This window comes from Lipophrys pholis (assembly GCF_963383615.2).
Source record: "Lipophrys pholis genome assembly, chromosome: 11".
NCBI classification, from domain to species: domain Eukaryota; kingdom Metazoa; phylum Chordata; class Actinopteri; order Blenniiformes; family Blenniidae; genus Lipophrys; species Lipophrys pholis.
In genome coordinates, this window is record NC_137631.1 from 22,372,707 (window position 1) to 22,386,398 (window position 13,692).

At 39.9% G+C, this 13,692-nt stretch overlaps 1 protein-coding gene across 1 annotated transcript in view; it reads right to left on the reverse strand.

Annotated features, from left to right (window-relative positions):
• ranbp10 (RAN binding protein 10) overlaps positions 1-13,692 on the reverse strand; it is a 44,791-nt gene that overhangs the window by 17,598 nt on the left and 13,501 nt on the right. The window contains exons 2-3 of the mRNA XM_080474486.1: positions 8,508-8,619; positions 2,349-2,401 (exon numbers count right to left, since the gene is read on the reverse strand). Coding sequence (XP_080330612.1) covers positions 2,349-2,401; positions 8,508-8,619 — 165 coding nt within the window. The remainder of the gene's footprint in view (positions 1-2,348; positions 2,402-8,507; positions 8,620-13,692) is intronic.

Here is a 13,692-nt window from a genome sequence, read left to right on the forward strand (position 1 = left end):
AACTGATGCGGTTACATAAAACGGCATTCTCATGTGGACAAGCCCAAAGCTGGTTATTCACACATGTGAAAGAATCCCATGAGCTATTTTTCTCAACTCTAGCGCTGATCTGGGAAACTGTCCGTTCCATGTATTCCGAGGGTTTGTGGTTTTGCATGTTTATGGGAGCAAGTCTGTCTACTTCAATGTAATGTTTTGGCCAACATGAGAACAGAGTGAGAGTTCGGGGACTCAAAGGGAAAACTAGTTGGTAAGCACTGCCCTCCACTTTGAAGACATGAATACAAAAACGTGAATTGATAAACCTCCAAGCTAGAAAATCTTGACTTCTCACAACAGAGCTCAACATGCTGACTCGTCAATGTTTGGTGTGATTCCATAACAACTGTGACAGCCCCTGAAGCCTATTCTATTCTTTATTTCATGTATAGAATCTTTAAAAATCACATAACAGTATTCATTGAAGCCTTTTATTCCCCAGAATAAACTGAAATGTACTGCAGCCGTTAGCCCAAGACATCTAACCAAACTCCACAAGGAAAAAAAAACCCAAAAAACATTACCTTTGGGATAAAATAACTGAACGGAAACTATTTCCAGGTTTTACCTCTGTAGTCCAGCAAATTCACATGCGAAATCACTTGAATGCACCCAATAATTTCGCAGTCAAACAAAAGCCTCCAAGTTTTGTTAACAGGTCATTTTTAATGTAATTTATATGGCGATGACATCCTTAAACCATGTGGAAAACTCACTTAACCGTCCTGTCTGCAAAAACCATAAGCATTTACCCGGGTGTTGGCTAAAATATTTTCTCAGACTGAGCAGTCTATCAGAGTAAGTCTTTAAAGAATTTGTGTTTCATCGGATTAGCATAAGGTCACACTGATAGCCCGAGTCCACATCATCTGTCAGCGGTCAGTTTGACAGCACTGAAACATGTCCCGACATGTTCTTCCTACAGCTCTCAGACCGCTCAAACCCACAAACTGGCCACACCCAATCACAACCAAAAACACCACTTTATTTCTTTCCTTCCCCAACAATCCTAAATCTGACCTGGCTGTCTTCACTCGCCATTCCATACATTCATTCATCCATCTTCTATGCTTGCTTTACCCAACTCGGGGTTGCATATGACTGCTGTCGATCCCAGCAGACAATGGGGGAAAATGCAGGACACATCCTGGAAAGGTCACCATCACAAAGACAATGGCACACACTCACATCTACCTTTACAGTCAAAAATTAACCCGACCTAAACTGCACGTGTTTGAATTGCGAGTGTAACATAGAGTGCAACATAAAACTAATCCGTGTTAAAGCTTATAGCATCTTATTATCACAAAACGGCAAGTCAGAAAACAACATGGTCTATCTAGTATAGCTGTTATCCTGGAAGAATAATGTAATTTATCATAGACAAGTAATGCTGAGGCAGAGCTGATTGTCACTGTCACTGAAATAATCCATCAATCTTCAATGCCAACACTGAGCACAGCCATGTTAAAAGCAGGACTTTGGGGCCTCAAAGTTGGGGGTCTTTAATCCTCCTTACTCCACAACTCTGAAATCTGCTCAGATTTCGGATGTCCAAGGCAACTGGAGCAGATCATAACCTCGGCTTCCTTCATTTATCCACAAAATCTAGTTCTTCTTCACTCTTTTACGGATCATACTTCATCATCCACATTACCTCCTCTGCTGCATCAGCGCTAAAAATATCTTCACCCTCAATGAAAAACAGTGACTCATAACCAACTCTTCTGCAGGGTTTGTAATGTTGATAAAAAAAAAAAAAAACCCTGTTCCGTGATGTAGAGGCTAAACTAAACACAACGGACGCCATCAATGCCCGATTGTAATCTGAGCCAGTGAGGTTGGAGGGCTCGAAACGATGGCCAACAAGTAATTAGAAACGTTGGAGGTCGAGCCTCTCCAGAGCTGCCTAACTGTGCTGTGTGGACTGTAATGTGTGGAACCGGCGTCAAACAAAAGAAAGAGCGTGAGGCGGGAAGTTTTTCTGCCAACGCACCCGTCCGACCCGGCCGACCCGGCCGCTAAGTAGAAGAAACCCTGGCGCCGTCCCAGTGAGCCGACACTATTGTTGCGGGGATGAAGCACTCGCCATGCAACCTGTTTGTGCCGAGTAACCTTGGGAATTATGATTTCACCTCATTTATCTGATTGCTCTGACCAGAGACTCCTGATCTTGGAGGTCTCACATCTATAATATTCTGACATCCTCCCGCCCATTGTGACATCTGTAAATTAATTTCAGGATCGATTTGTCTTCCAAATGTGTGTCTGTTCATCCTCCTGCTGGTTATATCACCCGTGTTACTCACCAGGCAGCCTGTTCATGTTGACTCCCTGGGCGGACAGGCCGATGCCCATGTACCTGCACACAACAAAAGGAGAACAATGCTTACTGGAACGCAGAAAAAACTCAAACTCTTCTCAATGACAGTGGTTCGGTTGTTAGACAAAAGTCTAACAAAGTGATTTTTTTCAGTATCTTCAGGATCAAGATCATTTAAATTTGTGTCGTCAGCTATCAATTAACAGACATTCCTTTGTTTAGTTTTTAGTCACAATATCTCAAACTCCAAGGAAGAATTGTTAAACAAGTACAAATTCAGTGAGATTAAAGAGACTGTTGACTCCATCTTACCGCAAGCTCATTGAAAGGTATTTCTTTTTGTTTTGTTTTTATTTGCGGGGGGGGGGGGGGGGGGGGGGGGGTTAGAGTGCAATCTGAGCAACTGAATAGATACTTTATTCTAGTTCTTGACTAAATACAAGCAAAAATGTGTAATTAAAGCATTTTCACCTCATAAGTTGAAATAAGAAAAAAAATATGAATGGAAGGAATGAAAGTTTTGTCAAATAAACCCATTTAAAAATAAGTCCTTACATGTCATTGTAATGGCGTTTGTTAGGCGATGCTGTCTTTGATTCAGTGTAATGAGATATTTTGACTTAAAACAAGATAGTTTTACTTGTTCGGAGGTTTTGGGAAGTGTGTGTGTCACGTTGAAATATTAGCAGTCATTGAGAAATAACCAGATAAAGTTCATATTTAACGGGCATCAGGCAGAAATAACTTTGAAAATAATGTGTCTGATCTCCTTTATATTCAAAAACACGTCAAGATGTCACTGTGGAGTGAGTTGCATCAGAAATTGGCAGCTGGTTTATGGAAGCTCTGAGGTCAGCTGTGACGTCTTAAGTCCCTCACATGTGGAATAAGCAGATGACCTGCATCATTTTGATGTGAGCAAGCTTACAGAAGTGAAAAAAGTAGTCATCAACTGAAACGGGAGTCTGAGCTCACTTTGGAATCAGCGGATGGCTTTTCAGTCCAATTCCATTCATCCATCTATCACTCAATTAGGAATCATATATTAACCCAGTGTGCATTCGTCTGGATTATGGGAGGAAGCCAGTCTTCCAAAATAAAAACTGACACACATACACGCAGAGAACATGTAAACACCATTCACCAAAGTCATCAACAGAGCCTGAGTCTTCTTTATGTGAGCAAACAGAGCCAACTACTCCTATATGGAGTATTGGCTGAGTCTTTCCCAATTGATTCTTACTTTTTCTTGGTATATTGATGTGCAAAGTGAGTTTATGGTATACAAATAGCATGAACTTTTTCTTTGTTTACTTCTGAGTCAATTGTCTAGATGTTTTCTTTCACAGCTCTGATCCATAAGTTCTATGAAACTGTTGGGTATGCAATACTGCTGGATTCTACTGAAAAGTGTCAGAATCAATCCAGTGTGCAGCGAGGATCAGCAGATCACCAATAATGCTCACTTTTTGTATGTTGTCACATACTTTGCTGTCCAGCTCCGGTAAGGCAGTGTCTGAATTATAATTCAAGAGCAGGACATGCCATGGATCCAACAGTTGTAGGTGTCACAATCACATTTTTTTTGCCTTCATGTAAATTGTAATAAGAAGTGATTAAGTGATTGGGGATGTTAGATGGCAGCTCAATTTGCTAATCAATTAAAAACTATAACACTAAAATTGGCGCTGATCAAGTACTGCCAATCCAATTGTGACATCTCTATAACAAACCAACACACCGACTCCATTAGTGTAGATACCACCAGCACATCACATAGAATTGAATACAATCGCATCATGGCTGCTTTTTTTATTTTATATTATCAGCTTATTTTTAAAGGTTTAAATTAGATGACAATATACTGAGTGAGTGAAGGCAGAGATACAAGACCATGGTACTGAAGTATGTTTTGTTTTGAAAAGTGACTATCATGTTTCACTGGAACTTCACAATACAGCACACACAGTACATGCTACTTACAAAGGAATGTCATGGCAGGGCTTATGCAGACTTTCCTGTGATGTCTGTGCAGAGTAGCAGAAAATTGCCTTGCAGCATTGTGCAAACTGTATTTTATGTCAAATTCAGTGTTTTTACGGCTGTTGAGTGACTCTTGGGCAGCTTGGTTGATTTGGAAGGGCTCAGTCAAACATGAAGACAGTCACACATCACAACTATCTCTGACACCACAGTTATTTTTTGGTTTGCACTGAGCTGCTAAACTGGAACTGGGAAGTGTTAACACTACATTATGCAGCCCAAGACTTTGACTGAAGGAGGATGGGGCCGGTTGTCAGTCACAAATCTAAACACATGGCCCAGCAATCTGCAGAGTCACTATAACTGCTCAACAATCCAGGCAGTCCCAGCAGATGCTTTGGCCAAGAGGCAGTAATAAGTCTTAGTTGTGCGGCACCGTTTGTAGGGGAAACAAATAAGTTGAGGTCTGATCTTTCAGAGTAAACCTGAGACCCTTCATACCGTGCCATTCAGATGCTTCCAAAGGTTCCTGAGTCATCGAGACTGCAGTGAGAAAATCTCTTTACCATTTGATTCAGTTTTCCCGACAATTTCATGAACAGTGTCAGAACGCCACCCACTCTGCCACCGTGCAGCAACATCTGTCTGGTTTGGTTTATTCATGAGGAAAACATTTGTCAGGTTTTGACGGTTTATTCATTTTAGTCTGGTCAACATTGCGGCCCAAGCAGCAGAAAGATAAAAACAATAACGAATACAAAAAGTAACTTGATGTAACACTATCCCATGAGATGATAGTTTCTCTGCTGTGACTTCAGTTATTTGAATGACACTCTGTACTCCGTAAAATCAAAGTTTTACAATGATCAGAAACAGAAAAACCTGTAGTAGAAGTGGAAATTAATCTTGAACATGATTTTCAAAAAGGTAAAGTGAAAAATCACAATTAAGACACACAGGTTTTTTTTTTTTTGTGAATGTACAAAAAACCCTCTAAACTTTGTAATACACATGAAGTAAACCACTTCATTAATGTTCAAGGTCGTGGGTTCAAATTCAGGGACTTTCTGTGTGGAGTTTGCATGTTCTCCCCGTGAGTGTGTGGGTTTCCTCAGGGTACTCCTGGTGCATGTTTTTTGGACTGTGGGGAAACAGGAGTCCCTGAGCAAGACCCTCAGCCTCCCCAGCACTCCAGGACACACTTGTAAAAGAGATTATTAATCATGATATGGTTCACCCGGCTAAATAAAATGTTGATAGCAGTTGGAATGAATACTTTTTTGTCTTTTATTAGAGTTGTTCATGCTAGATGAAGCCAGTAACGACGGTCGGAAGGGAGGAGTTGAAGTTATTTGTGGAGAAAAGTCATGTGTGGTCATGAGGACACTACATCTGACTGCCCAAGTGTGAAAACCAACCAACTGTATCCAAGATGCAAGATGATTTTTTTTTTTTTTTTACTTAGATAAAGTTTGCTGGTTCATGGTCGAACAACACCTCCACTCTCTCCAATGGTCATGAACTTTAATTCATGATTCATTAAATTATAAGATGGTTGATCCAAGCGGCTGAATTGAGTTTTCACAGCAGAGTGAGGAACTTGGTTGTCCAGGATGGACAGTTGAGGTGGTTCATGTCTGATTAGGGTCCCCGTGATCCACTCCTATTGGCAGTGAACCAGAGATGGTCCACTGTTAGGAGGCCTTGGGGTTGGCCCAGGATCTGCTGGAGATATTATGTCTTGAATGGCCAGGGAGTGGTTCGGTATGTCAGAAGCTTCTGAGCCAAATCTCATCCTATTGTGGACTAATCAGGAAAGAATATGGCCAGATACAAATACCTTCCATCCATCCATCTTTCCATTTTGTCCACATGGGGTCACAGTGGCAATATGAATTGCAGTAAGGCCCAGGCATCGCTGTACCTGAACGTCTTTCAGCTCATCTGGGGCGACCGCTTCCAAACCCAGGATAATAACCTCTCCAATGAATCATGGGTTGCCCTTGATGGTGTCCAACTCTAATAGGGAAGTGATCAGGTTGTATCATCGCCTCATGCCCAGAACTAATTCAGCTTTTAGGTTCTCCCAGAAGGCTGTATTTCCTCAATTGGTCATGAAGGTTGGCGGCCTAACTCTTCCTAATGCAAATGGACCATGTACCATTAAGTTTTAACCTGGGAGCCAATCCAGGAAGTTGTTTTCACAGGTGAGCAGCTGGTAGTTTAGTAGACCACATGTCACTGCCAGGCAGAGCTCAAAGAGGCCACAACCATCATTCCTGCATGGGCCCACCACATTGTGGCATCATATGACCCTTTAGCAGAAACTACCTCCTGGTAAGTCAGTTTACCTGACTGAAACTCACTATTTGGTGGGGTTATTTTCTTCCTGTGATGAGTATAAATATATTTAGCATACAAACTAGATCAGTATGCCATCTATGTGGGAAAATTTGGACTATTTGCATTTTAGTCTGCTCCCTTGAAAAAACTGTCTTCGGTATTTCATCTGGCTAACCGAGGTGCGTTAGTCAGTAAATAACTGAGTCCCATAGGGATCCGATGAAGAGCGGTTTTGAGCTCAGAGCACTTCTCTCTCTCCTGTTTCTGGAAATAACTGGGCCAAATGTCACATTAAGATAATTCTTCTGCAGCTACGAGGAAGCTTTGGATTCTTCTGCTTCACAGACCCACAGCAGTCAGGTTTTGCCCTTTGGATTTGACGTGGCAAGGATTATTGCCAAAGCCGCCATTTTTGGGAGTTGTAACGTCCCTAACACTGCTGACACAGGAAATGAACAAAAGTTTTAACATTCACAAATCTGAAGAATCTCTCTCTCTTGTGGCATTGAAACATTTCAAGAGTAAGACAGACCTGAAGATGTTGTATTGTGTTGCAACTTAACTGTGACCAATGAAATGTCTGGTTATAATGAATACCAAGAGGTAAATATTGCTACAAATGAATTTATAACTATCTCACTGAATGCAGGATTAGTTACTCAATATTGATGCACTTTTAACAGTATTTCTCAAGTTGTTGATATCCATGTCCATTACACAAGCTTGCTTTTGTTATAAGGAGGCAATTTAATTCTTAATTTAATTCGGACTCTTCTACTACTTTAGTCACAGCTCTCCAGTCTGATCATGGACAGGGCAGTAACACTAACCCTAACAGGAAACTGTTGGACATCCAGCCTGAGAATTCAATGTGAGAATGCACACAGAAAGATAAAAACGTTGATCCCGCTGGCTTCTTTGATAACATTTGTTGTGAAAACAGCCGATATGATGAAGCGACTCAACGAACTGAGCAAGAGACAGTGACTGACTTCACAGAGTCCCGGTAATAAAAGCTAATAGGAGAAAATGAAGGAGCGAACACAGTCACAGAAAAACTTGTGTGTGTGTGTGTGTGTGTGTGTGTGTACGTTTTTCCGCATTCAGTCAAGGCATGTGATGAGATTTCGGAGAATTCACTTCATTGCATGTGCATGTCAAAATGTGCACATGCACATTATCTTACAAAGATTTTTGTGTGAATAACAAACTAATAAAAGTGTTTAATTTACTCATTTAAGTCCACACACCAAACACATTCAGCGGGTAAAAATCCCATGCACACATTGTTTCGCACAATTTTGTGTATGCACAAACCTAATAAAGCATGCATATATCAGGTAAACATGAAATACTCATGTTGAATATTGCGTTAATATAAGCAGTTTGTTGTCGTTGTTGTTTTTTGGTCATTTTTTCATGTTTTTTATGCTTCTGTCTTCTGCTCTATGGCCACCAGGTATAACATTATTCTGTCTGTCTGTCATAATAGGAATTTCATCTTTAATATTTGAATTCTGTCATTTTGAACGTACAGAGCAGGAATGAACAGTGTATGGAAACACTATTCATCACAGTTCAGTCGGTCATGTTGATATCATGATAAATTCACAATATACCATGTAGCTCTCAATCTAACCATGCAGACCCAAATCTCATTAAACACAATCTTATTATTATGCACACCCAAATCTGAAATACTGCAAGTCACTGCATTTGATTTGATTGGGCGCACTGAAAATATCAGAAGTGACTCTGGAGTCGGGAAGGTCACAAAGTACACAGGCAATAAAGCTGAGAGTGCGTCGCATCTGCTTACCCGTCTCGACCTTTGCTGACAATCTTGACTTCAAAGTAGTAGATCCCACAGGCCGCGGGGATTGGGTGAGTGGCTCGCACCGATGCTGCATCCTTGTGGTTCTTGCCATGACCTGGCAAAACAAGATCCGGGCTGTAAATGTACAATCAGGATTCAAATCCACAAGATCTGAGACCGCCCGCTAATACTGATGTCTTTAAACTCATCTATCTATATGGCTTTTGTATAGTGCTTTGCAGTTTGTAATGTTATAAATATATGCCTTAGTGGAGTGGTTTTCCTCACTATTATCTTATTTTATGATTTCTACCTTCATGTATTCACCTTTACCGTTAACCATCATATATCCTTAACCTTACCCTGTTAGGCTGAATTACATTGGGAGTGTTGTATGTTACTATATATTATGAGTTCTAGATCAATATTAGATCTGTATTTTATTTTCAGTGGAAAAAATATAGCATGAAAGGGAAAATGTTTCCCACCGAGCGTCTGAGCTGTCTAATGAGGTAACAGATGTTTACAACGGCACCACCAGGGTGTTTAACATCTTCAGTGTTGTGGTGATAATTGGTCTGACAGTAACACACCACGTCTAAGAGCTGCTTTCACTAGACTACCCTCTGAAAAATAAAAACACCCTCAGATGCACCAGTGATTTAAAAAAAAAAAAAAAAAAAAAGAGAGAGAGAGAGAAAAAAAAAAAACAGTCCCTGCAGTTTTATCACAGAAACACACAGTATAGGGATTAGATTTGCTACAGGACAGATCATTCAACACATCACTCGCGTTCTTTTTTATTGCATTTCAGTCAAACAAATGACACACGAAATTACCATTTTCTCAATTACTCATTTGTCATTTTCTGGATTTCAATAAAACCTAATTAGTCGCTCGGCACATTTATGACAAGTTCATACGCACAATATTAGACTTGCAGATCAGATGTCGCCATTAAAACCTCTTGGGCTGTTTTCACACTTGGTCCAAACCAAAACATGAAGAATGGAAGAATCATATCACAGACCTCTCTCTCGCCTCACAGTGACAACATTCAAGCCCGAGCACATTTCTGTGCGGCGTTTGCATGTTCCCCCTGTGCGTTTTCTCTGGGTCCAAATCACATGCAATTGAGGGGAATTGGTCACATTGTCCCATAAAGACGGATGGTTATTTCATCTCATTATTATTGTCCTGTCACTGGCCTCTTATTATCTGCACACAGATGGTATATAAAGTGCTTTTATAATGACATAACTTTAATAACTTCTACAGCAATACCGAACGCACTCAAAGGATTACTCTGGTGGTATCATTTACCAGCTGAGAGCTCTTTATTGCTTACAAAATGCTTACAAAATGCTTATAAAAGAGTCAAAAAGTGTCCAAACAAATGCGGCAAAGAAGTATCGGATCCAATCCCATTTGTGTTTGATCTGTTGCACCAGCTTTGATCCGTGTTCAGATTTCAACTTGAATCAATTGTTTGTTTCTTCGCTAATAACTCGTGTTTCCACATATTCCCTGATTTAAAATGGGAAGTGACGGATTGAAACATCAGTTTAATAACCAAATAGGCCACTGTTTGTACATAAAGCATTATGCTATCAGCCATGTCATAATCTTATGCTGCGGTGGCGTTATTGACAAACTGTAATCTCATGAGCATCAATTTCTTGATCACACACCACCTCAGGTAAACAAAGTTCACTTTATGATTCCTAATTTACAGGACTTTCAGACAATAAACATATTGTTCATGACAAACTCTGACATCAGGTCATCAAACCTGCTGCACAAGGAGATCTACTGATCAAAAAGGGCTAGATTGAGTTTAAACGGGAGCTATATTTCTCCCGGTGATCTACACTACTGTAAAGGTGACTTTCCTTGTAATTGCATGATAAATGGTATTGATTGCTGTGTGTGTGATGATAACGGAGCACTCTGAAGGTAAAGATGTGAACAACGGGGTCATGGGGCTCGTGCATTGTGTCTAGACCAATTAGATTCAAGCACAACAGTCATTACTGTCCGCCATTCTATATTCAGATGGCTGCTTATGCAATCCCTCGGGTCATATGAGAGAGAGAGAGAGAGAGAGAGAGAGAGAGAGAGAGAGAGAGAGAAAGCATGTTCAGTAGTCTGTTGTATAACTACAATCTAGCCTCCACTGAAAGCATGGGCATCTCATTCTCTTCCATGCAATCACACCATTGACTGAGCTCACCTGTCGCGATACATAACAAGCCACTGTGAGCTTGGAGTGTGTGAAATGTAGATCAGCTGTAACCTTAAACGAAGCAGCTGGCTGTCAGCAGACACCTTGAGGCTGTTGCTGTTTTATGGGCGCGGGAGAGAGCCAGACGTGAGCTGGGTCGTCCCAGTGGCCAACACCCAGCCAGCAGGAAGCAGACGGGACATATAGTTTCCATCAAATATGCGTCATGCTTAAACTGAGCTCTACAATTAATGGCAACATGTTGAGATTTTAAAAAGATGTTGAAATGTTTATCATCGCAGAGATACTAAATACAGAGTTAAACTGAATGAAAGGACATTAGGAGTCATGTTGCATCACTAATGAATAAAATAAACACTTGTGCAAGCATTCATAGGGAGAAAACAAAACGAGCTCTGGAGCAGTTTAAAAAAAGCAAACTGTTGACCACAGCTTCCTTCAGTACTGCCATGGTATTACATATTTACCCGCACAAAGTGTGTGTGTGTGTGTGTGTGTGTGTGTGTGTGTGTGTGTGTGTGTGTGTGTGTGTGTGTGTGTGTGTGTGTGTGTGTGTGTGTGTGTGTGTGTGATTGTCTGGTCCGATGGTTGCAGCAACATTCAACCAGTCTATTCTTAGCCCTCAGTAGGCCAACAGGTCTCTTTACAACTGCCTACATGGTTAGGTGAAAGGGGTTTGCTGCCTTAGACAACACCTACTTCCACCCTACATGGGGAAGCCCGCATAGAATATAAAATCCAGCCCGCACAGTTAAGATGTAACGGTGATAATATAGTTTATCATATCTAAAACAGGTATTGTGATATTGTTCAAATCTGGAGCAGAAACCAACCATGAATGACGCACATCCAATCCAGCTTGCCAAACTACCAAGCAAATTGGAAATGTTTTAAAGAAAACATTGATTTCTTTTTAACACATTTCTTAAGAGTGGCAGACACAACACAACACTGAGACTCCAGCTGAGATATAGCTTCTTAAAAGCTAGAAAACTAGCATTAGTCTCAAAGCCATACGGTCGTTATGCAAACGTTATGTAGGTTTGTAAAAACATGCCTAAGAACCAAAATGTGTTCGACATCCCTGTGCTAGAGCAAGATGAAACCCTGGGTGACACCAGGTAAACAGCTGGAATATACAGCAGTACATGAAAATTAAGCTATGAAGCTATGGACATCAAATGACGTAAAGTGCAACAACATTTAACATTTAGCTATCTTTGGAGCATTTTCTTTTTTTTAGACTAGTTTTTAGTTTAAATTGTTTGCTTAGTTTAGCGCGAGATTAGTCACCAGGAACGTTTCCAAATCACACACAGCTTTCCTGGTTAAAACTGTGGTGTCAAAACTTATTGAGCAGAAGTTGCACTTACTACCTAATGCATTGTATTTTCAACTCTAGGCTAATCGTGGGATAAAAGCTCAATGGCCAGATCTGGAGGAAATAATTCAAATATGGTTATAGAACAGTAGCGGTTACCTGAGGATTATTATTAATTATTATGACACATACATTAGTGTATATAGGAGTTAAAGACAGATTTGACTTGATCTCAGTTGTAATTTATAGTCCAGAAAATACGGTAATTATAGACGAGCTTGTCCATCCAGCCCACGAAAAATACCAGCAACGTCCGCGTTGTATATCCTGAAAAAGTCAACCTTTAACAAAAAATATATATTTTCACAGAACTGGAACAACGTGTAAAAATTACCTTCAAGTTTCCTCTGGGTGATCTTTGAATTTGTGGCTGATGCAACAAATTACTGAATGCTGTGCTTCTTTTCACTCTAAAAATTACTATAGCATTTAGTTGGGCAGCTCTCAAAGGCAATATGCCGATCTGGTGTTCAGACGTTTGTATTTTTGACACTTTTAACACACACAAAAAAAGAATATAATTAAAATCTGAAGAGATTTGACCAGGACCTACCATTCCACCAGATATATTTAATTCCAAGGCCATAGAATTGTATAATACCTGGATTATTAAGTCATTCAAGTGTCAAGTGAGAGACAGAGTGTAAACGACTGATAAAACTATTAATTTCCTTCTCTATTAGCTATGGCATTTAAATAAAGGTGGCATTATGGTATTTAGCAGAAGAATAGAGAGGATCTTCTCTCCTGAGAAACAGCTCTGGCAGTGTCAAACATTTCACCAGTTGTGTGACATCAAGGATCAATGATTAACTCCTGCTTCCAATTCAACCGTGACACTGTCAAAGTTTTAATGGCTCACTAGGACATGAGTGATCCCACCCCAGGGTCTAGCGTTGCAGGGCAAAAGTGCAAAATGTGTTCGTTTTAATAGTCACAACAGCCAAGTTGTCCTCAGCAATGTAGAATTATCAACACTCTTAAAACACTGATGTAAAGGAATCGAGCGTATGTTTATAATATGGGGTTTATCAACTGACAATCAAATTAGGGCTGCAAACAACGATTATTTAAATAATCAATTAATCGGATAAAAAAAGCAAAAAAAACATTTCAAATTGTTGGACCAGTTGATACTGAATGAACCAAACACCAAATATGTTATGGTTATTTAAAAGCATATAACTGAACCAATACAAAGATGTATATATATACACACGTATATAAAATGTATACAAAATAATTACTGAATAAGATTTAATATACTTCAGGGACCACATACAGTCCAGTTTCATACTAAGTGGGCCAGACTGGTAAAGTATTGCTATAATAAACTTTAAATTTACACTTGAAAGTTTTTCTTTGTCGTGATCACAGTGTACGTGAGGAAATCATCTATATTTTTGCAAACTTAAACAGTTAGTACTGAAAATCTCACCATAAAGTCAATTTAAATGAAATATTTTGGTGCAAAATACAGTGAAATGTCAAAAAAAAACAAACTTGTATAAATCCTATATAAGCACCTTGCTTGGTGGGTTTGTTGGACCAGATTGGAGCCT